The sequence below is a fragment of the Gekko japonicus genome, unplaced genomic scaffold (assembly GCF_001447785.1).
Source record: "Gekko japonicus isolate JY-2015 unplaced genomic scaffold, Gekko_japonicus_V1.1 scaffold1411, whole genome shotgun sequence".
Taxonomy (NCBI): domain Eukaryota; kingdom Metazoa; phylum Chordata; class Lepidosauria; order Squamata; family Gekkonidae; genus Gekko; species Gekko japonicus.
In genome coordinates, this window is record NW_015170323.1 from 205,206 (window position 1) to 227,869 (window position 22,664).

Below are 22,664 nucleotides of genomic sequence, written 5' to 3' on the forward strand. Positions count from 1 at the left end.
ATAGCTAGCAATCCAAAACAGTCCAGTGGAGCCTGAGCGGTGGGTGTTGCCTTTTGACACACTTCCGGTGATGTCAGGGGGTGTGGCATATGCAAATAAGTTATGATAATGAGTTATGCTAATGAGCTCCTGCACCTCTTTTTCTACGAAACGACCCCTGACTAAAACAGTAACGTTATATAGCATACGCAGTCTTGCATTTGTTTGAACATCCATGAGGACACAGTCACAAAGATCTCAAGATTTCTGGAGTATCCTGCTCAAAAAGTTTCACTTCCATTTGTACTGCTTGCCCCTCCCTCCTCACACTTCGCTCTTGACACCCCCTCCTTATCCAGACCTATTCCACCCCAGACAATCTTGTATTCACTGAAATTCTTGAAACTTAGCACTTTAGAGATAGGTGGGTGATTCTGGCCGATACCTTGAATTGAAGCTGATAATTGATGGGCAGCCAATGAGGTAACTGCAGAATGGCTGTCCTGTGCACGTTCTGCCCAGCAACTCATAATAACTAAGATGTGGCAGGTGTTTCTGTACGCATTCTCAGCTGGAGCAAGGGGGTGCCTGGATACACCCCTAACCCCGCCAAGAGCCACAGCGACGGAAGCTGAAGATTCTCAGCTGGAGCCAGGGGGCGGCATGGACAGCGAGCTACCTGCAGTTCATTGCCTCCGACGGCAGTCAGAAGCAGTTTAATATTTTCGTTTTTCAACTCCTTAAGACAGGAAACATGCCCAACACCAAAGTCGCCTCCACATAAGGAACAGAATGGCTTTATCTCCCAACCACAACAACTAAAGTTGCGTCTGCCCCAATTAAAATCAGCCTTCACATATAAGATACTGACATTTTTGTTGGCCAGGGCATATGAGCCTGCAGGTTAGAACTGGCCCGTCCAGAGCTCTTATCCAGCCTGTGAGCAACTGGTCATTACCTTTATTGCCATATGACAGAGGCTGTGCATTATGTCCCTGTATACTGTCCAAGTGTGAATGTGTAACAGGCGGTGGAAGTAGGAGGGAGAGCATTAGGGAGATACTGGAAGGAAATACTGTAAGAGTGTTAATGTTTTAAGCATGTTTGTATTTTGAATAAAAAATAATATTGTTAATTTGTCTGTGTCCTTTATAAAGTTTATATCTCCGGTACCTGGAATTACATTTTATAGCACACATGGCCTGGCCCGACAAAGTGACATTTATGTCAGATCCAGCCTTTGTAACAAATGAGTTCAACAACCCTGTGTTAAACCTTATAGGCATGAGAGCTAAAGGATGTGAAAACTCACAAGGAAAAGGACCAAGGGCATTACTATTGGGAATGAAGAGAACGCCAGTGTCGTGTCCTGCTTATTGGGGAGACTGTTTCTCCTTTAAAACACACTCTGTGTACTTGAACTTTGATTTCTGCTGCCACCAGGAATTAAAAATTCCAAATCTCTGTATTTTGGTAGAATGACCCAGGGTCTGGGCGCTTCAAAGGACTATGTGGCCCTGAGGAAGGACTGTACTGATTGCTGGGATAAGTTTAAACAAATAATGATTTATTTATTTATAAAAGAACAAAATAAGTTTCTGGGGATTTTTGAACTGATGTTGAAGAAGGAAAATATAACTGACAAAGCTTGGCATCATACACAGTCTCTCAAAAACCAAAACTCAGTCTAAACTCTCTTTCTCATAACCACACAGGCTAAACTCTCTTGCCCTTAGCCACACAGATGAAACTTTCTTGCTCATATAGCCACACAGGCTAAACTCCAACTTCTTCCTCTGTCATACAGACTCTCACAAAAAACTCTCCACACCTGTCTCTTCAAGAACACAGAATCACCTCAGAGATATCTCTCCTCCCGCACTCTCAGTCATCAGCCAATCACATCACACTTATCTCCCTCTATCACTCTCCTTACATGACTGCAGTCACACTAAACGTTTAAAGAAACACACACACACCAACACATGAAATCATTACAACCAGGGCGCGAGCAAGACTTCTCTGGGGCCAGCACAAAAAGAATCCCTGCACAAACAACCTCACCCTGTTCATTTTTTATTTCCTTCCTTTATACTCCACTTTTCTTCCCAGTGGGAAATCAAAGCGTCTCACATCATTCTCCTCGCCTCCATTTTATCCTCACAACAACCCTTGGTGTAGGCGAGACAGGGTGTGTGTGGCCCAAGGTCAAACCAGTAAGCATCCATGGCAGAGGGAGGACTGGAACCCAGGTCTAACGGAATCTAGCTTAACATGCACTCTAACTAATACAGCAGGCTGACTCTCCAGTAGAAGAGGAACCCTGTCTCCAAGCTTCCCACATTCGAGAACCACAAACAGGAGCGTAGGAAAATGGTGGGAAATGCGTCCGGAAGCACCACAGCGTCATCTCTTTAGGGCAAAGTATGCCCACAGCTGCCTCTGTGAACAGCAACTAGACAAGCCGAGCCTCTATGCTGCTCAGAACCTTGGAAGGCTATGGCTCTCCATCCCTCTGTCTTGCAATGCAGCGTATAACCGGTTCATATGAAGAAAAGGGCATCACTATGGCTTCCTACAACACACTTGCAGAACTGGGGGTTGCAAAAAATCATAAAATCCCAGAAATTAAGTGTCTTTGGGACACACCAGCGCAAAAGCTCTCTCAGTCTTTTTATATTACACCATCAAAGCTTATTGCCCTGTATTTGCTATGAGTTCCTGAGGATAAAAAAAGGACAGGATGAGACCTCCTCCTCTCTCCAGCCTAAAGAACACTGTCGATTTGAGTCCTACACTGAGCTTTCGTTCCTCCCAAACTTCTTTACCCCTGTCTGTGCATATCAAAATAAACGTGAAAAGGACAATGAGAAATATCCCCCAATGAAACTAGAGAGAGTAGGCAGAACTTCCTTCACCCTGTATTATTCCCAATCCTCTCCCCAGACTCCAAATTGTTCCCGTGTCTCATGGATAGTTCTTTTCTCTGCTCCTCCACTGACCGTGTTTTTTTTTAAAAAGTAAACATTTGTCCTTTTTAGCACAGATTTTAAACCCAGTCGCTCTGCCAGGGTTTTGTCTGGCTCTTAAGTTCTTGCCCACGTTTTTAGCTTGAATGATCTTTACAAACTCAACACAGCAAGGAGATTTTAAATACGCCAGGGTTCTGTCTGGCTCTTAAAACAAGATCCTGCCCATGTTTTTAGCCTGAATGATCTTTGCAAACTCAACACAGCAAGGAGATTTTAAATATACAGCCATAGCATGCCCCTCTCAACTGGTGGAACGTGCATTGTTCGGGACGGAGGACAAAGGAAACCCAGAACTCACGCAGAGGCAAGACGCCACACCCTGCCAAGGGGAAAAACACTCCCAGGATTAAACAGGAAACTCACAAAGGCAAGCTTCCCCAAGGCACCACATTCCAAGTTCGACAGTGAATCACACTCAGCTGACCAAACATGCAAAAGAGATGTTGATTTGGGTGCTTCTGCACCCTCCTTTTCCATCTGAAGGGAATGGAAGAATGGACATAAGGAGGCTAAAAGTCTGTGAAAGCCAGAGAGCGAGGGTGGTACACCACAGTGGTCTTCAATACACTCAGTGCAGTGGTCTTCAATACGTTCTGCATTGTGAGCCCCTACAGTGCCACTATATGCTTTGGGGTGCTTTTTGGAAGGACTTGCTGCCAGTGGGTAAAGACAGCGTACAAGGGCACCCCTCTCCTTCCCTGTATTTGGCCATAGGTTGAGAAGGTAGAACACCTGCCCTGGAACTCAAGGGGTGCTTTCCAGTCCCAGGCCAGCCCAATCTCATCAGATCTCGGAAGCTAAGCAGGATCAGCCCTGGTTCGTACAACGACAGGAGACCGCCAAGAAAGTCCAGAGTCGCTTTGCGGAGGAAGACAATGGCAAGCCACCTCTGAACGTCTCTTGCCTTGAAAACCCTACGGGGTCGCCGTAAGTCAGCTGCGGCTTGAAGGCACTTTGCCCTCTTGCTCTAACACCCACTGCCCTGGCCTTGGATGCTACTCCAGTGAAAACTTCAGTTCCCCAACTCTTGTCACATGACTTTGGCTCCCCAATGTCTTGTCACATGACATCAGCGTCATGGACTCGGTGGGTTCCACTAAAGAGTCTGAGGCAGACCTCAACTCTGGGAAGGATGAAAAATACTGGAGCATTGGACAGAGTCAGATTAGGACTCGGAGACTCAGGATCATAAACTGGAGAGCCAGTTTGGTGTAGTGGTTAAGTGTGCGGACTCTAAACTGGGAGAACCGGGTTTGATTCCCCACTCCTCCACTTGCACCTGCTGATGTGACCTTGGGTCAGTCACAAGCTCTGGCACAGCTGTCCTTGAAAAAGAGCAGTTTGTGTCAGAGTTCTCTCAGCCCCACCCACCTCACAGGGTGTCTGTTGTGGGGAGGGGAAGGGAAAGGCATTTGTAAGCCGCTCTGAGACACCTTTGGGTAGTGAAGGGCGGGGTATAAATCCAATCTCTTCCTCTTCCTCTCTGCATTGGAAGTTACATAGAACACTGATTTTAAGCCACAAGTGCCAATAAAGGTCACCCTTTTTTCTGTCTGCATGGGCAAGCTGCCCACAGACTAGAGGGAGGGCCGTGGCTCAGGGGTAGAGCATCTGCGTAGCATGCAGAAGACCCAGGGTTCAATCCCCGGCACCTCCAGTTTTTAAAAAAGGGTCAGGTAGGAGGTGATATGAAAGACCTCCACTGAGACCCTGGAGAGCCACTGCCGTCCTGAGTAGACATTCCTGACCTTGATGGTTCACCCTTTTTTCTGTCCGCATGGGCAAGCTGCCCCCAGACTACAGGGAGGGCCATGGCTCAGTGGTAGAGCATCTGCGTAGCATGCAGAAGATCCAGGGTTCAATCCCCGGCACCTCCAGTTTTTAAAAAAGGATCAGGTAGGAGGTGATATGAAAGACCTCCACTGAGACCCTGGAGAGCCACTGCCGTCCTGAGTAGACAATCCTGACCTTGATGGGCCAAGGGGCTGGATTCAGTGTAAGTGCATGTGACCGGGCACTCAAGGAAGGGTGGGAGAGCAAAGGAAGCAGTAGACAACAAGAGTGTCGCTAATAAGGTGTGAAATGACAAAAGACTCTGCTGGGGGACACTGTCAAGTGTCCGTGTTTGGTCATGTGGAGACCAATTTCCACCTCAGGATGCTTCGGGCGCTGTGCAAGAATTCTCCCGTTCTCCCTACGACAGCCGTGGAAGATGTCATCATCCGCATATTGCCAGTGTGGATAGAGAGAAGAACCACTTGTGAAAGCTCACCTAGACAGTTAATGCTGGAGGTGATATTCGAAGCAGGACATTGATGGTGCACTAACGTCGTGGAACCAGCAAGAGCAAATGCCAAGCACAAGATGTGCTGGAAGGCGGTCAAAGGCGCACAGCCACATGGACACATGAACCAGACTTCTCCCCAGCAAGACCCCTGGTTCTATCGAAGTCCATACTGGTTACTCAGACTGGCAGCAGCTCACCAGGGCTTCAAGCAGAGAGCTTTGACACCATTCTGCAAACCTGATCCTTTTGTCAAACTGGAGACTGAACCTGGGACCTTCTGCGTGGCGAGCACTAAACCAAAGCCCCTCCCCTATCCTGCCCCAACCGTATTCATGGACTCTCGGCTTGCCCAACATTCTGCAAACATGAGCCAGGGAAACCTGCCAGAGCAAGCACTTGCTGCCAACACAGCATTGCAAGAGAGTCTGCAAGGAGAGGATTCGCCTTCTACCTGCTGAAACAACCCATGTATGGACGGCACTTGGGAGGTTATAAGATTACATGACCTTATTAATCTCCCCCCCCCCCTCCGATGCTCAGGGCTGGGCCTCATGAACAGCAAGAAGAGTTCTACAGGGCTATAGCCTGTTGACTACAGAGACCTGCAGAGAAAGCAGAAGAAAGAGAAGAGTTGGTTTTATACCCCGCTCTTCATTACCCAGAGGAGTCTCGGAGAGGCTTACAACTGCCTTCCCTTCCTCTCCCCACAACAGACACCCTGTGAGGTAGGTGGGGCTGAGAGAGTTCTGAGAGAGCTGTGACTGACCCAAGGTCACCCGGCTGGCTTCACGTGGAGGAGCGGAGCAGGGTTAGTCGTCCAAGAACCAAGCTTTGGGATCCCTTCCCTTTCAAAAAAAAATCAAGCCAGGCCCTCATAGTATCACGGTGCTTAAAAACTGAATGGCAAAGCCAATCGAGAGAAAAATAAAAATAAAGTGCATGTAAAAGGCCCCATGCATTTTCTCCCCTTCCATCCCACGGTCACCTAAAGAGTAAAAGTGGTTCAATCTTTTCTCCCCCTGCCATGTTAAGCTTAAAAATGCAGAGTGCCACCAAAGAATCCAACAAACAAGGCGAAGGTTGTCGACAATGTAATCAGCCAAAGATACAACAGCAACCTTGAAAAATGTAAACAGAATCAGGTTTTTAATACACAACAGGCCTGTTTCGAACTGACATCTTGATCAAGCTGTTAAGTCTTCATAAGGCTTGTGGGACTTTCACTAGTTTCCAAGAATTCACAAGCACATGGTGGCAAGTGTCCGGCAGTGACTAGCTTGAGATAGATCGATTTGAAACAGGCTTGTCGTGTATTACAAACCTTGACGTCTTCATGCTCCAAGTGACTTGTCTTTGGCTGTTGCAGAGAATGTTTCTGCTTGTTCTTTCGGCCTATGAGGACTGTTTATTGGCTCAGTCCCTTTAAGATTGGATTTCAGGCCCTCACCTGGATAGCCCAGGCAAGCCTGATCTTGTCAGATTTCAGAAGCTAAGCAGGGTCAACTCTGGCAAGTACTTGGATGGGAGACCTCCTTGGAATACCAGCAGTCAGGAGGTGGGGGCAGGCTTTATTCAGCCACCTCTCTGAATATCCTATAGGCCCCCAGCAGGGTTCAGTCACCAGAGGTCACCATGACTTCTAGGTGCACACACACTCAACACATGTAAAAAAAGATTGTATTTCAGCAGGGTTTATTTCCCACTTGTATTTTGTATGTCTTTTAATGTAATAATGCACTTTGTAGTTTTCATGTTAGTTTATATAATATCACTATAAATATTTTTGTAAAAAACAGATTCTGTTTACACTCTTCAAGGCTGCTTTTGTATTTTTGGCTGACCAAAGTATCCAGGCAACATGCATTACCTGTTGCAGTCTGACGCCTGCCACACTAACGAATTGTTCAGATCAGTGTAATTGCTAATTATAGGTCATGAAATTATGCAAATCAGCTGCAGACTCCCAGCATGAATTTGTAAGTCAATCACCACTACATTTCAGTCTGGCAGCTACATTTCGATTACAGCAGTGCTATAATTTGGTGCTCATTTTCTTCTCTTCGTTACCACTTATTCCAGGAAGCACTATGCAGCCAGCAATGGACTGAGGGCTTTACAGCCTTATCAAGATTTGAATATATTTTATGTAGATGACAACTGTGCCTGGATATATTTTTAGATACTTGGAAACCTTCTTATAGAGGTTAATCTGTAGACTTGCCACCTATGTTATGTTTTGTTATATTTTTATTTCTTGTTTGGGGTTTGATTGGTGTAGTGGTTCGGAGTGCAGACTCTAATCTGGGAGAACCGGGTTTGATTTCCCACTCCTCCACATGCAGTGGCTGGTGTGACCTTGGGTCAGTCACAAGTTCTTTCAGAGCTCTTCTCTCAAGGACAGTTCTCCAAAGAGCTCTTTCAGCCCCACCTACCTCACAGGGTGTCTGTTATAGGGAGGGGAAGGGAAAGGAGATTGTAAGCCGCTCTGAGACTCCTTTGGGTAGTGAAGGGCGGGGTATAAATCCAATCTCCTCTTCTTCTTCTTTTTGATTTACAATAAAAAAATAAAATCAAGAGAATTTTAAAGGGGGGGGAGGCATCACAGCCTAATTCAATGGGAGAGAAAAAATGACTCACCTTTGCCAATTCTCTAAGGCAGTGATGGCGAACCTTTTAGAGACCGAGTGCCCAAACAGCAATCCAAAACCCACTTATTTATTGCAAAGTGCCAACATGGCAATTTAACATGAATACTGAGGTTTTACTTTAGAAAAAACAACTCATACATTAACTTAAAATGATCCAAACAAAGTAAGGAAAGCAATCCCAAATACTTTCATTTGCTTAAAATTATTTGGCAGAGAATTCGACACTTTAATGAAGGTCTGGGCCTGGCTGGGGCGATGGCACGCGTGCCCACAGAGAGGGCTCTGAGTGCACCTCTGGCACCCGTGCCATAGGTTCGCCACCACTGCTCTAAGGCCTGTAACTTGTTTTCAGAAGGATCATACAGTGACAAGATCACCTTGGTTCCGGAAGTTTATTACTTCCATGAATACTGGACTTGATTCTAGTCTGGGACACCAGCACTCCCTAAGGCAAGCAGGATCTAGACTATTTAGGATCCAGTGAAGACACTAAGTAGTCCTCATGAAAGCAGCCACTACATATACTCGGCTCCCACAAAAATAGCCAGCTTCCATATTCTTGGGGACCACTCTGTTCTCCAGTTGATGGTCTGGGGACTGGAAGTGTATTTTGCTCCCCGACTCAGTTCTTTCATAAACATTTTGCCTCTGTTCACAAGCCACCAGCAAGGCGCAGAAACTTAATCAGGCCTGGTAGACACATGCAGGAGAAGGGAAATGCAGAATCCCAAGAGTGTTGCACTATAGGGAAAGCCACTTTTTGAACAACCACCCAGGTTAAAAAAATTTTTTTAAAAAAACTATATAAAAAACTGATGCGGCAGAGGGAAACATTCCAGCCCAGCTGGTTCACTACAAGCACACGATCTGCTCAAAGGGAGCTTTTGGGACAACATGCTTCTGGACTGGAGCTTTTCATGGACGACATGTTTCCAGAAGGGAGCTTTTCATGTAAGGGAGCATTCAAACGCAGTACCCTGGCACCTGCCATGGTCCAGTTCATCCCACTTCACTGCATCATTCCACCTCGGAAGTGTGCTAGTTAAATGGGGGCACATGCATTCAGGCATGGCTAGAACATTATACATAAAGCGCCCCCCCCCAAGATATGTTATCTGTGCCTCATACAATGTTTAAAGAAACAGTGCTCTTATCAACTGCAAACGAAACTGTGAGTAGATTAGGGTTGCCAGGTGCCTTCCTCTTGCCGGTGGGGTGCTCCATGGGGTGGGCAGGGGTATCAGCAACGCGCTGACATCACTTCCAGAAGTGACATCATCGTGTCGCCAACATCCGGGCAACATTCCACTTTCGGGGCAAAACTCTATGGTAAAAATGGCTACACACCATAGAGTTTTGCCCAAAAAAACAGAACGTCACCCCCAATGTCACTGACACAATGACGTCACTTCCGGAAGTGACATCACATGTTGCCACCATCGCTGTTTGGGGGTGGGGTTTCCCCTGCCAGCCAGTTGGCCAGTGGTGGGCCGGAGCCCAAAAAATCGGGGGTTCCTCCCGCCCTCACCTGGGGACTGGCAAACCCAGAGCAGATGTGTACCATCACATCTGGACTGACGTTTGACAGAAAGGCCAGATGCAACCGCTGAATGGACCACAATAAGAACAGGAACAGAGCCTGTGGGATCGGACCAGTGGTCCACCTAGCTTAGCTTACTGCTTCACACAGTGCGCCAACCAACAGGGCATAGCGACTAAAGGCAGGGGGACCCCAACCTCTTTGAACCTGCAGGCCCCTTTGGAATTCTGACACGGCACGGTGGGTGCAGCCACAAAATGGCTGCCACAGGAGGGGCGAGCCAGCCACAAAACAATTGCCACAGCTTAACTTCAGTACCACCGTGCAGATCCTCGTGCTGTGGTAGCAGCTGCTGCCAAAGCAACATTTTAAAAAATCTGCACAGCCAACCAAATCTCCAATAGTCAATCAGAAGCCATGCTGGGCAAAAGCCCTACCCAGCTCTGCCCACTTTGTAAAAACATTCAGCAGGCGCCAGAAAAGGTGTTGGGAGGCACTGTGCTAGGGACGCCCGGACGAAGGTCTTCTTCTCATGCTGTCCTTCTAGCACTGGCTCGCTGCATCTTCACATAGTGCTATGCTTTAGTCAACTTGGCTGGCAGCCACTGATGGATCTACCTCGCCCTCTTTAAAAGCCATCTCCACATTCGTGCCATGAGCCGTCAGAAGCCCAGCCCTGCTCCAGAACACTGCAACGCCTGCAAGGTAAGCACATTCCCGGGCCGGTGGCTTCCGCGACTGGATCGGCCCAAGCTGCGTGAGGTTTTAATTGAACCTCTCTGCCCTCGTCAGAAGCACAACCAGGCATTTAGAAAACTGCTGCAAGCGTGAAAAGTGCGCTGCAAGGATGTTATTAAGAACATTTTAAAATGTTGGTTACAGGGCGGCTGTTCAGCACTTTACCGGCAGTCAGGATTCGACACCTTAATCCACAGCGGGTTGGTAGGAAAAGAAACGATGCTACAAGTATCACAGATGTTTCAAAAGGGCTCCCCCCCCCCCACATGAGTCAAGTTCTGTGGCAGAGGACAGAAAAAAGAAAATCTTCTGTTATCGCGCTATAAATTTGGTGGTTTTGGGGGAGGCCAGGCAAGACGGAACAGCACATAAAGCTTCTGAGTTTGGAAACATGTTGTCACAAGCTGTGCCCGGCCATGGACTTCTGACCTCCCTGAAACACTAAATGCTGATCTCGTTGCCATTTTTGCCTCCATTGGACTCCATCTCCTGTGCCAGCCGTTTAGATGTTTGCTCCACCTCCTGGAGCAGCGATTTTGTGGTTGCGCCCACGACCACACATCAGAATTTCCAAAGTGCCCGCAGGCTCAACAAGGTTGGAGACCCCATTCATGGGCAACAAGGAACAGTTTGGAGGTTTGGCACGGTTCAGCGGATCTTGTGTTTGGATTCGGAACGAAGAAGTTTTGGCTCGACCAGAAGAGCTCCCCATCCTTAGCTACAGCTCCCAAATATTTTGGCTGCTGGCTGTAAGACGGAGCTGTTAGTTGCAAGACTGAGTGTTGAGGTTTTTTAAAAAAGTGAAGCAATGAATCATCAGAACGTGTAAAGCATGCAAAATATGGACAGGCCAGGAAGTTCATATCAACAACTCCATCAATGCCCCGAGACCAGTTCTTCTGTGGATTGTTTTAAATCCTCATTTCGTCTTTTAAACTGAAAACTACCTGGGACATCTTGACAGAAAGGCAGAATATAAATACATTAAAATAACTGAGTGTATTATACAGGTTTGTACTGCCTTCCTACAGGTGGGAACAATTCAAAGCACTGGTTTTGATCTACAAAGACTACAACGTTTTAGCCTGAAAGGATCATCATCTTCTCTACGTTGTATTTCGGCACAAGATCAACTGCAAACAGCCATTTTGTCCTTATTTGACTTTGATAAAGATCATAAGAACATAAGAGAAGCGAATGTTGGATCAGGCCAATGGCCCATCCAGTCCAACACTCTGTCATACAGTGGCCAGAAATACAAGGTGCCATCAGGAGGTCCACCAGTGGGGCCAGGACACTAGAAGCCCTCCCACCGTTGCCCCCCCCAAGCACCAAGAATACAGAGCATCACTTGCCCCAGCCTGGAAGTTCCTATCTATACCCTCTGGCTAATAGCCACTGATGGACCTCTGCTCCATATGTTTATCCAGTTCCCTTTTGAAGCTGTCCATGCTTGCAGCTGCCACCACCTCCTGTGGCAGTGAATTCCATGTGTTAATCACTCTTTGGGTGAAGAAGTACTTCCTTTTATCTGTTCTAACCTGACTGCTCCGCAATTTCACTGAGTGCCCACGAGTTCTTGCATTGTGAGAAAGGGAGAAAAGTACTCCTTTCTCTACCTGCTCTATCTCATGCATAATCTTGTAAACCTCTATCATGTCACCCCTCAGTCATCGTTTCTCCAAGCTTAGGCGCCCCAAGCACTTTAACCATTCTTCATAGGGAAAGTGTTCCAACCCTTTTATCATTCTAGTTGCCCTTTTCTGCACTTTTTTCAATGCCTTTCTGAGGTGTGGTGACCAGAATTGCACACAGTATTTCAAATGAGGCCGCACCATCAGTTTATACAGGGGCATTATGACATTGACACATCTGGCCTACAGGGGCTTTAGTCCATCAATTATAGCTGGGTAAAGTAAGTTAAAGTTCCATAACAAGATGTAGATCACAAAGAAAGGCTCCTGCAGCTTGGGTTCACAAAAAGTTCTCTTCGTAGCCTTGGATCAGCCAAAACGACAACATTCTTCAAGCAGTACACCTACAAGCCTTACCACGGTATTCTCTCCAACCTAACCACAGGGAATCTCACACCTCTAGCAGTACCCACACTCACAAAATTGGGAACGCTACCACAACACGGCTCACCTTTCCCATTTCAGAAGCTCAGGGTAAGATACCGTCCTTACTGATGGTTGCCCCCCCCCCCGCTTAATCCTTGCAGAAGAAACAGCAGTGGGTCAGAATGAGCTCTAAGAGCCTTCCCCCAAGGTGTTCCCCAGGGGTCAAGTGCCTGAATTCCTGGACACAGAGAGGAGGGAAGGCTCTAGACCACAGCCAACAGAGAGATGGATCTTTTGACGCCATGTCCATTTGTTGTTGGGGGGGGGGAATCACTGGACCCTAAGGGACCGCCTCTTCCCGTATGTTCCCCCAAGAGCGCTGCGATCGGGGAGTCTCGACCTCCTTGAGGTTCCGGGCCCCGGGGATACCCTAACCAAGGCCAGGGCGTTTTCGGTGGCGGCTCCTACCTGGTGGAATGAGCTCCCGGCGGAGATCCGGGCCCTGCGGGACCTTGTACAGTTCTGCAGGGCCTGCAAGACGGAGCTCTTCCGCCAGGCTTTCGAGTAGGAGCCGCTGCCACCACTATACCACCATCGTGGCTTGATTTACCATCTACCCTGGTTCCTGGGAGGGGGTAGACGTCGCCCGGAAGAGGAACATCACCCCTGGCGCTCACGCTATTACACCATCGGCCGCCAATGAGGGACATCGAGCATCTTGGAAATTTAATGAACTGTAGAGCACCATTTAGTTTGTATTTATTGATGTTTTAATGTAATTTATGTTTTATTCCAGCGTTGCCGCTTGTTCGCCGCCCTGGGCCGTTTGGGTAGGGCGGGATATAAATCCCAAGTAAATAATATAAATAAATAAAAGAAGAACTGGACTAAGAGGACATGTTTGCTGGGAGCCAAACTCCCTTGCCTTTTTCCCCTCTTGTAAATTTTCACGAGATCAGCTTGCTCTTGGAAACCTGCTGATCATACCAGTGCAGGAGACTGCAGGAGGTTTGCGCGACGGCAGCAGAAGCAGACCAGCAGGCAAAGGGCCAGAATTTCTCCTGGGTTCCTCCCTCGGCTCAGCACAAAACAGCTGGGCGCGACCAGATTCCATCCCTTCTCCCTGTCCCGGCTTCTCCATCAGCAGACGGGCAGTTTGTATTAGTGTTAGGCTCGGCCGGCCTTCTGATCAGACACTCTGCCCCAACACACACGGGCACTGGGTGTGCGGAGGCACCACAACTAAGGCTCTCTCTGGAGACCTTTGAAATAAAAACTAGGATCTCTGTATATACAGTGTCAATCCGCGTAAACAATGTGCATTCTGCCCCCCAAGACACCTTCATTGCTGCTGGACAGAAATTCAAGCGTTGGGCATTATCAGCGCTATCAATTTAGCTGCAGGTACAGAGCTCCTAAAGACAGGGGAAGCTCAGAACAGAATACCCAGGCAAAGAACTGAAGTTGCTAGTATTTTGGCAGCGCTTTCAGTGTTCAAATCACTCTCATACGTATTACCTTACCAAATAGAAGCATTACTGAAAGAGACTAGTGTTATTACCATACAAGGCAGGGGGGATACAGGTTTGCCAAGAGCTTCCTTATAAATTAGTAGCCGAGACGAAATTTGAACCTGGAGACTTCTGGCTCACAGTCTTATCATTTCTGATATATAAGCACCAATTTAACATTTCTTTCAAGAAGGCAGTATTGCGTAACCTAACACCTAGAAAGAGGCAGAGAGAGAACGACGAGGAAACAATGCAAAATGCTGAAGATCTGCAGCAGAGAACCAAATTCATAAATCCTTGCTCCTTATTTTCTGCTCTGGGCAGAACAGAGCAAACGGCAGTCTCCACCCCCTGCAAAAAAAAGTTGGGAGCCCAGTACTGGGTACCACGGGGCCCCTGCTTTTTAGATTGGCCCTGCCAAACAGTCCATGCAAGGAACCAGACTACAAAAGAAGAAGAAGAAGAGATTGAATTTATACCCCGCCCTTAACTTGGAGTCTCAGAGCGGCTTACAAACTCCTTTCCCTTCCCCTCCCCACAACAGACACCCTGTGAGGTGGGTGGGGCTGAGAGAGCTCTGACAGAGACTGCTCTTTTTCAAGGACAGCTGTGCCAGAGCTTGTGACTGACCCAGGGTCACATCAGCAGGTGCAAGTGGAGGAGTGGGGAATCAAACCCGGTTCTCCCAGATTAGAGTCCGCACACTTAACCACTACACCAAACACTCATGTGAGTCACATGTGACATGAATACCCAACCCTGACGAAGCATCCCTCCCTGATCGACTACAGACGATTCTCCCTTAGGTGTCTAGCTTGCTTCAGTTTACGCGAGACCTGCCGACACATCTTAGTTACCGTTGGTGATGGTGATGCGCCGGCCCTGGTAAAATTCCCCGAGGGTCACCGTGTTGCCTTGCTTGGAAGCCACCACCCGCACGGTCCTGATGTTGTCCTGACACTCCACGTAGGGGTTGTAACCGGGGTTGTTCTGCTGCAGCTGGCTGGTGATCTGGCTGTCCTGGCTGCTGGGGTTGAAGGCATCGGTCAGGCGGCTGCGGCAGTAAGACCTGTACTTCCAGGTGACCACCGGCGGCACGGTAACTGTGCTCTGGTAGTTGCACTGGAGGGTGACGGGCTGGAACAGGATGACCACGTTGAAGGGGTTCGGTATCGTGACTTGGACGGCGACAGCGGGATCTGGGGATGGAAAAGGAGAATCAGACGGCAAGCAGAAGGACACACGGAGCGGGGCAGCCGTACTCAAACCCCCCGCCCCAAACATATATCTCCGCTGCATTCATTCGGAATGCTGCAAGCCAGTTTTCCCCCACAACCCAGGGTGCAAAATTCGGTCCAGAGGGTAAACCAACCTTCCTCACGCTTATTAACAAGCTCGTTCCAGGAACATGCAGCTATTCCTTAGGCCTGGTAAAGCCAGTTTGGCTTCTTTCGTTTCCTTTTATCAGGCAAACAAAAAGCCACTTGAGAACAAAACGTGAGATGTCCCTGAGGAACACTCACGGTTTCTAAATGCTCAGACTGAGCGTCACCTTTTCCCTAAAAGGAAGGAGAGCCTCGTTTGAATCTGCCATCAGCGATCAATGGCAGGAAACGTCCTCCCAAGAATTTAAGACGGTTTGCTCGGGTACATTGCCTTCAAAACATAGAAGCTAACCTACGGAAAGGAGAGTTCGTCGCCATATATTTGCTATGGCAAGCACCCGTACGGACTGCCAAAGCGGGCATACACACATGCACACTACCTCCAGGCAAGAGAAATGTCTCTTGCTTAATTTTGTTTATCCTGTAGGACTTGGATGCTGGAAATGTATTATTAGCTGCGTAATTATTTTTTCCCCAACTAGAAGAAGGGAGAGATTTTTAGGGTGTGAGGACAGGAAAGGAACCCCACCGGGCTTGTTTTCTGGTCTGTCTGCCTCAACCCACAGATTCCCAAAAGGATTGTTTTCCTCCTGATTGGAAGGGTGTTGCTTTCTAAACATTTTGGGGTTGAAGACACACGCAGCAAGACTGCCTTCTTCGGATCCAGCATTTTAGAGCCCAATTGTCCACCTACTCTTAAGACAGGACTGGTGCAGTAGCCTCTGGCTCGCACCTTTTTGTCTTAGCTCAGGAAGGATGGCTCCAGAGCAAACTAATTTATGCAGCACCCAAATCGCTCGCTCACAACATTAATGCCAGTGGCTCACAGAGTAGAATTTTTGCTCACAAGCCTCCACAGCTTAGAGGGAGCACTGGACTGGAGTACAGTCACCTGAATCATAAGAACATAAAAAGAGTCCTGCCAGGTCAGACCAATTGTTCGCAGTCAGACCCCTCCTCTTGCTGAAGGGCAGTTTACAGCTAGAAAATCATAAACACCCTTTACATAAGACCATCACAGAGATCATAAAGGCAAGACACTGCCTGGCACAAAATGACAGAAAATGGATGCTAGCCAGAGACAAGTCTGGACATACAGGTTAGAAGGGTAGGAAAGGGTAACTGGCCAGCTAATGATTTCCTCCCCACCCTAAGGAGAGGCATTATTTAGGAAAATGGGTCTCCCAAGAAAACTATCTCCTCACCTCGGATTAACCTCATCCACACCCAGCCTCACTTCCCCTCACCCTAATTTAGCAACACTTAACACTGTTCACAAAACCTGGTAGCTTTTCCCTCCTGGTACTTAGGTAATCAAGCACCATTAGCACCTATAGTCTACCTATAGTGTTCTTGGTGCCATACCTCACATCCCTGCTTGCCTGTGGGCCCTATCTACTTTGCTCCATGAAACGCTGGTCGTTTCGCTGCTGCCTTCCACGGACCTTGCTCTTTGAGGCTGGTAACTATTGCCTTCCTCGAAATTGCTTTCTCCCATCTCCTCCCTGATTTCCTCTTAGCTAGCTTGTGTGTTTTCCATGTGTTTGTATGTGCGTGTTTTGCCCTTTTATTCCTATTTCAATAAAACCCTTTCCAGTTGAACATCTGACTGGTTTATTTTGAGAGTTCTCTAAGGGAAAGCTCCACATATACATAGGTGGAGAATCCCAGTTATCCCCTCTCGCTTTGTCTAAAGCTAATTCCCCCCAATTAAATAGAATACTGCCTCTTTGGGTAACAGTTCCACCACCATATGATTGCCAACAGTACCTCGGTGCACATGACAATTCCATGCATTGACTGAGCATGTAGGTAAGGAGAGAGAGCATGGCGGCTCCACTCCCTCACATGATTGCCTGGTCATCTGCAAGGGAGACCATGTGAAGGAAGTAGTTGTGCAAACTCTCCCTCCTCATAATCAGTGACACTGATTTTGTATTGGAATATACAAATGTCCCCACTTGTGTCATGAAAGAATTAATTTGTTGCTTGGTGTTTACAAATAGGGCTTTTTTGTAGAAAAAGGCCAGCAGGAACTCATTAGCATATTAGGCCACACCCCTGACAGCACAGCTCATTAGCATATTAGGTCACACCGTGCCTTCCCTTGGCTTTCCTGCACACCCCGGCCCTTGGAGGGGAGGGGAGGCAGTTTAAACTGCCTTCTCTCACAACAGCCCTGTGAAGGATGTTGGGCTGAGAGAGTGGGACTGGCCCAAGGTCATCCAGAGAGCTTTCACGGCACAGCTGGGACTCAAACTTGGGGCCTTCCAGATACTAGTCCAACATTCTTAACCACTACACCGCACTGGCTCACTGGGTATTTTATGCATACAAAATAACTCCTCTTTGGCAATGCAACAACCTACTTGCAAAGTAAATCAAACGGTCCACAAAATTAGTAAGCCTGCCCACAGAGATGTATCTTCACAGCACATCAACCATCTTGGGGGGGGGGGAGAGAGATACGCAGGTTTCCTGGCCTAGATGCAATTTGTAATTGCCACAAGGAACCAGATAAGTGGCTATTTACAAGCCTGCATGAATAAAGACACCCTGACCTGGATAGCCAAAGTATCCTGATCTTGTCAGATCCCAGAAGCTAAGTAGGGTCAGCCCCGGTTAGTACATGGATGGGAGCCCCCCAAGGAAATCCAGGGTCACAACACAAAAGCAGGCGGTGGCAACCAACCTCTGTTAGTCTCTTGCCTTGAAACCCCTCTGGGGTCGCCGTAAGTCGGCTGTGACCTGACAGCACTTTCCACCATGAATGAGGACGTTTTCCTCCCGTCCGGACTGCTCAGCTTCCTCGCACAGAAATGAAGCCGGGCCAGTGATGAGCCATTCCGTATTCCACTTGCAAGCCAGTGCCCTTGCTTCCAAGTTACCCACCGAGCACTGCTCAATATCAGTAACTATCAATCCAGCAAAGAGGCACCAAAGCACGTAAACGAAGAACGCTAACCAGCAAGTGGTGGTCAGCAAGTCGGTCTTTGGAGCTTTGTGTCCCTTGCCCCTTTACCTCAGGTAACCACAGGTCAGGGCTAACTTCTGCCCTCCCCCAAAAGGTCCCAGGCACAACCCTTTACTTTCCCTTATACTAATGAACGCCCCAATCTGGATGGCCCAGGCTAGCATGACCTCATCTGATCTCAGAAGCGAAGCATGGTCAGCCGTGGTTAGTACCTGGATGGTAGACTACCTGGATGGTAGTCCAAGGTCACTACGTGGAGGCAGACAATGGGAATCCACCTCTGTCCCTCCCTTGCCTTGAAAACCTGATGAGGTGGCCGTAAGTCATACCATGACTTGACAGCACTTCTTTATTTAATTCACTTATACTCCACTTTTATCCTCAGGGGGGACCCAAAGCATCATTCGTCCATTTTATCAGAAGAAGAGGAAGAGATTGGATTTATACCCTGCCCTTCACTCGGCATCTCAGAGCGGTTTACAATCTCCTCCCCTTCCTCTCCCCACAACAGACACCCCGTGAGGTAGGTGGGGCCGAGAGAGCTCCGAGGGAACTGCTCTTGAGAGAACAGCTCTGAGAGAACTGTGGCTTGCCCAAGGGCACGCCAGCAGCTGCACGTGGAGGAGTGGGGAATCAAACTCAGTTCTCCCAGATCAGAGTCCACCGTTCTTAACCACTACACCAAACTGGCTCTCAACAACCCTGTGGAGTAGGTTAGGCCGAAAGAGGGTGACTGGCCCAAGGTCACCCAGAGAGCTTCCATGGCACAAGTGGGGATTTGAACCTGGAGCCTCCCATATACTAGTCTGACACTCTTAACCACTACGACATACCAGCTTTCACTTTCCACCACCCTATCAATGAATAGCTTGCGCACAGTTAGTAATGAAAAAGCGGAACATGGTTCCCTTTGACCCTTTACACTTTCCCTTATACTAATGGATGCCCCGATCTGGATGGCCCAGGCTAGCATGACCTCATCTGATCTCAGAAGTGAAGCATGGTCAGCCTTGGTTAGCACCTGGATGGTAGACAATGGGAAGCCACCTCTGTCCCACTCTTGCCTTGAAAACCTAATGAGGTGGCCGTAAGTCATACGATGACTTGACAGCACTTATTTATTTAATTCACTTATACTCCACTTTTATCCTCAGTGGGGACCCAAAGCATCATTCATCTATTTTATCAGAAGAAGAGGAAGAGGAGGAGATTGGATTTATACCCCGCCCTTCACTCGGAGTCTCAGAGCGGTTTACAATTTCCCCACGACAGACACCCTGTGAGGTAGGTGGGGCCGAGAGAGCTCCGAGGGAACTGCTCTTGAGAGAACAGCTCTGAGAGAACTGTGGCTTGCCCAAGGGCACGCCAGCAGCTGCACGTGGAGGAGTGGGGAATCAAACTCAGTTCTCCCAGATCAGAGTCCACCGTTCTTAACCACTACACCAAACTGGCTCTCAACAACCCTGTGGAGTAGGTTAGGCCGAAAGAGGGTGACTGGCCCAAGGTCACCCAGAGAGCTTCCATGGCACAAGTGGGGATTTGAACCTGGAGCCTCCCATATACTAGTCTGACACTCTTAACCACTACGACATACCAGCTTTCACTTTCCACCACCCTATCAATGAATAGCTTGCGCACAGTTAGTAATGAAAAAGCGGAACATGGTTCCCTTTGACCCTTTACATTTTCTCCCGTCTGAGTAACAGGACAAATATTTGTTTTCAATCGACGCCTCATCCTCACAGAAACAAAGCATGCCCATATTCAGCGCACTCGCAATCTTCCTGGTTCCCGTCTATTTGCTCCTGCGGTTTCGCTCCAACCTGAAGGGAGGCGGGGGTTGGCAGAGATCAACTCCCACCCACAAAGGGCAGGGAGTTTCGGCCGTCTTGTGTCACCGCTGCCACACCAGCCAGATCAGACATCACTCTTCCGGAGAGAAAAAATAATTATGCTCCCCCGCAGACGGCCGCACCTCCAACCTAGACTTCTGCATTCAGACACGGGGATCAGTGCTCCGTCCAAGTACCACCTTACCCCAGAGGCCATGAAACCAGGGCTTCCCAGAAGGAGTTAGGGACCGAGCTGCATGTTTACCTTTGAAGAACAAGGCTAATGTGCAAGGATACACCCTGCCCTGCAACATACGGGCCGTGAACACTGGAAAAGAGGAACTGAGACGATCCCTGAAGTCTCCTGATCCCTGAGCATATGAAGTTGATTTATACTGAGTCACCCCAATTGGGCCACTGAACGTAATATTTTTCATAACACAGGGTCTCTGGGAGAGAAAGGACTTTCCTAACACTGCCCCACCCTGCCCCTTGGGATCCTTTAACCGGCATTGCAAAGGACTGGAACTGGTGACTTACCACGTGGAAGAAACCCTCAATTGTTACACCACAACCCCTCTCCGAGACCCCCACAATGGAATTTGTCCTTGAGTCCGATCTACTCTGTCAACAACACCAGCTCTTGCCCCAGAAGCAGGATGTATTTAGGGACCTAGCACAGTACATACTGCTGGCACGGGGCTTCCAGGAATTCATCAGGTAGGGAGCGGCTTCAGATGGTCAAGACGGCTGACCTTCCTTAGGCACAAGCCTTTCAGCACAGGTAAGCCAGATTGCCATGTCTCAGCCTGGAGACTTACCCTGTACTGGGGCAACGGGGCAATGGCAGGTTCTCCACTTGGTACTACCACTTACCCCCCCCCTCGACCTGTCATGAGGGTCTTTAAAGTAGAAAAAAAAAGCAGGACAGAATAAGTGAAAGTTGTGGCTACCTCATCTCCAAACGCATTGGGAGTTTTAAAAGTAAAGGACATATTTCCAGGTGGAGAGCTGGCAACCCTGCAGACAAAGCAAGGGAAATGAGCCCACATGTGAGGCAGAGGGAGGAAAAATGGGGGAAAGGAGGGCAACAACCAGATCTCCAACAAAACAGGGTGGTGTTGAAGAAACAGAAGAGGAAGAGGATTATGTTCTATATTTCAGATGGGGACAGAGTATGGAAAAGCAGGGGAGGAGGGGCAGCCTCCCGGCCTTCGAAAGGGGCTACAAAAGAGGATTAAAAAGGCCATGGCGTGAGGTGAAGCACAGAAGAGGAAGAAGACCACCCCAGCAGACCCCCCCCCCCAGGGCCTGCACACTCCCTGTTGTAACATCACATTTCCAGTTCTCGAATAGCAAGGAAGGCACCGAGAAACGTGGGTTTTTACACAACACAAACCTAGGAACTTGTCTGAGAAACCCAAGCAGGGTCAAGTATTCTCAACCATTGTTAAGAGCTACCCACAAGGCACCCCAGGGCACACAGCAAACAGAAACACACCTCACACCCTTCCAGAGAAGCGGCGGAGCCAGGAAATGGAGGCAAGCGGAACAATCCTGCCACCACGGCCTCTGTTCGCTTAGCGATTTGAGCGCCTCTGTGACAAGGCCAGCCCGGGGAGAGCTCCCCCAGCCAAAAAAAAACCAACAACCCCAGAGTCTCATGTCAACTCTGGCCTTCTTTCCCAGAGTGGAAAATCCCTGACACAGCTTTTTTTTTTTTTTTTTTTTTTAAAGCCATGCAACAGGCCATAGTTCAACCGGTGCAGCCTTTGGCAACATACAGGTGACCGAAGAGGAACGTGCACCTGTTGAGTATCTTCCCCACTCGCGCGATCTCGAGGCCCACAAAGGCAGCACCTGTTGAACCACTGCCTGTCACGCCGATTTAAAGAGGCAGGCGCGCCCGCTAAAAGAAAGTGACCAAGGGCCCCCTCCCCTCGGGAAGCGCTGGACATCCCAAAATATTATTCCAGGATCCAGACCCTTCCCCCATGCGGATTCCTTTGGCGCCCCAGAGAACGAGGGCGAACGCACAACTGCCCCCTTCAGCCAATCAGCGACCGAGTTTCCCCCTCCCCTGCACCCTAGGCGGGAGACCCCGGGGGACAAGGCGGAGGACCCCTCAGAGGCGGGTGGAGGGGCGAGACGGGGTGGGTGTTTCGTCGCCCGCTCCCTCACAAAGTGTACTTACCGAAGATCAAAACGCTACTCAGGCACCACAGAAGGGGCAGCATGGCCGGCCGCGGTGTCGCCCGACCCTCCATGGCTTTCTTCTCTTGCTTCTTTCCCCCCTCCCCTCGCACGGACTTGAGAAGCGGTCCGCAGGCAGAGGGGGGGAGGCGGGAGGGCGCGCGAATCGAAAAGCCCCTCGAGTGGATTCAGCCTCCACGGAACTTTTTTTTGTGCGTCCCCTCCCGCCTCGCCTTTCCTCGACGTCCGTCCGCAAACCAACTTGACTCCGAGCCTCCCTCTGGACTCTGCGCGTGCCTCAGGTGCAGCTATCGCTGGCGGCACCTCGTCCCAGAGGGCGGACACTACCAACTCCGCCCCGCGGGGGGGGGGACAGTGAGGAGGAAAGCAAACTCCTGAGGCAGTTCTTGCAAAACTTGGAAAGCGGGGTGTGTGTTATTGGTTTTTTTAGCCACTGACCTCTCGTGTACCGAGGAGGATGAACG

The 22,664-nt window shown here is 48.9% G+C and overlaps 1 protein-coding gene across 3 annotated transcripts in view; it reads right to left on the reverse strand.

The window, feature by feature from the left end:
* LSR (lipolysis stimulated lipoprotein receptor) overlaps window positions 1-22,446 on the reverse strand; it is a 47,745-nt gene extending 25,299 nt beyond the window's left edge. For all 3 annotated transcript variants that reach the window (XM_015418091.1, XM_015418092.1, XM_015418090.1), the window contains exons 1-2: window positions 22,181-22,446; window positions 14,653-14,994 (exon numbers count right to left, since the gene is read on the reverse strand). In XM_015418091.1, coding sequence (XP_015273577.1) covers window positions 14,653-14,994; window positions 22,181-22,253 — 415 coding nt within the window. In that variant the 5' untranslated portion in view covers window positions 22,254-22,446. The remainder of the gene's footprint in view (window positions 1-14,652; window positions 14,995-22,180) is intronic.
* Between the last annotated feature and the right edge of the window lie 218 nt (window positions 22,447-22,664).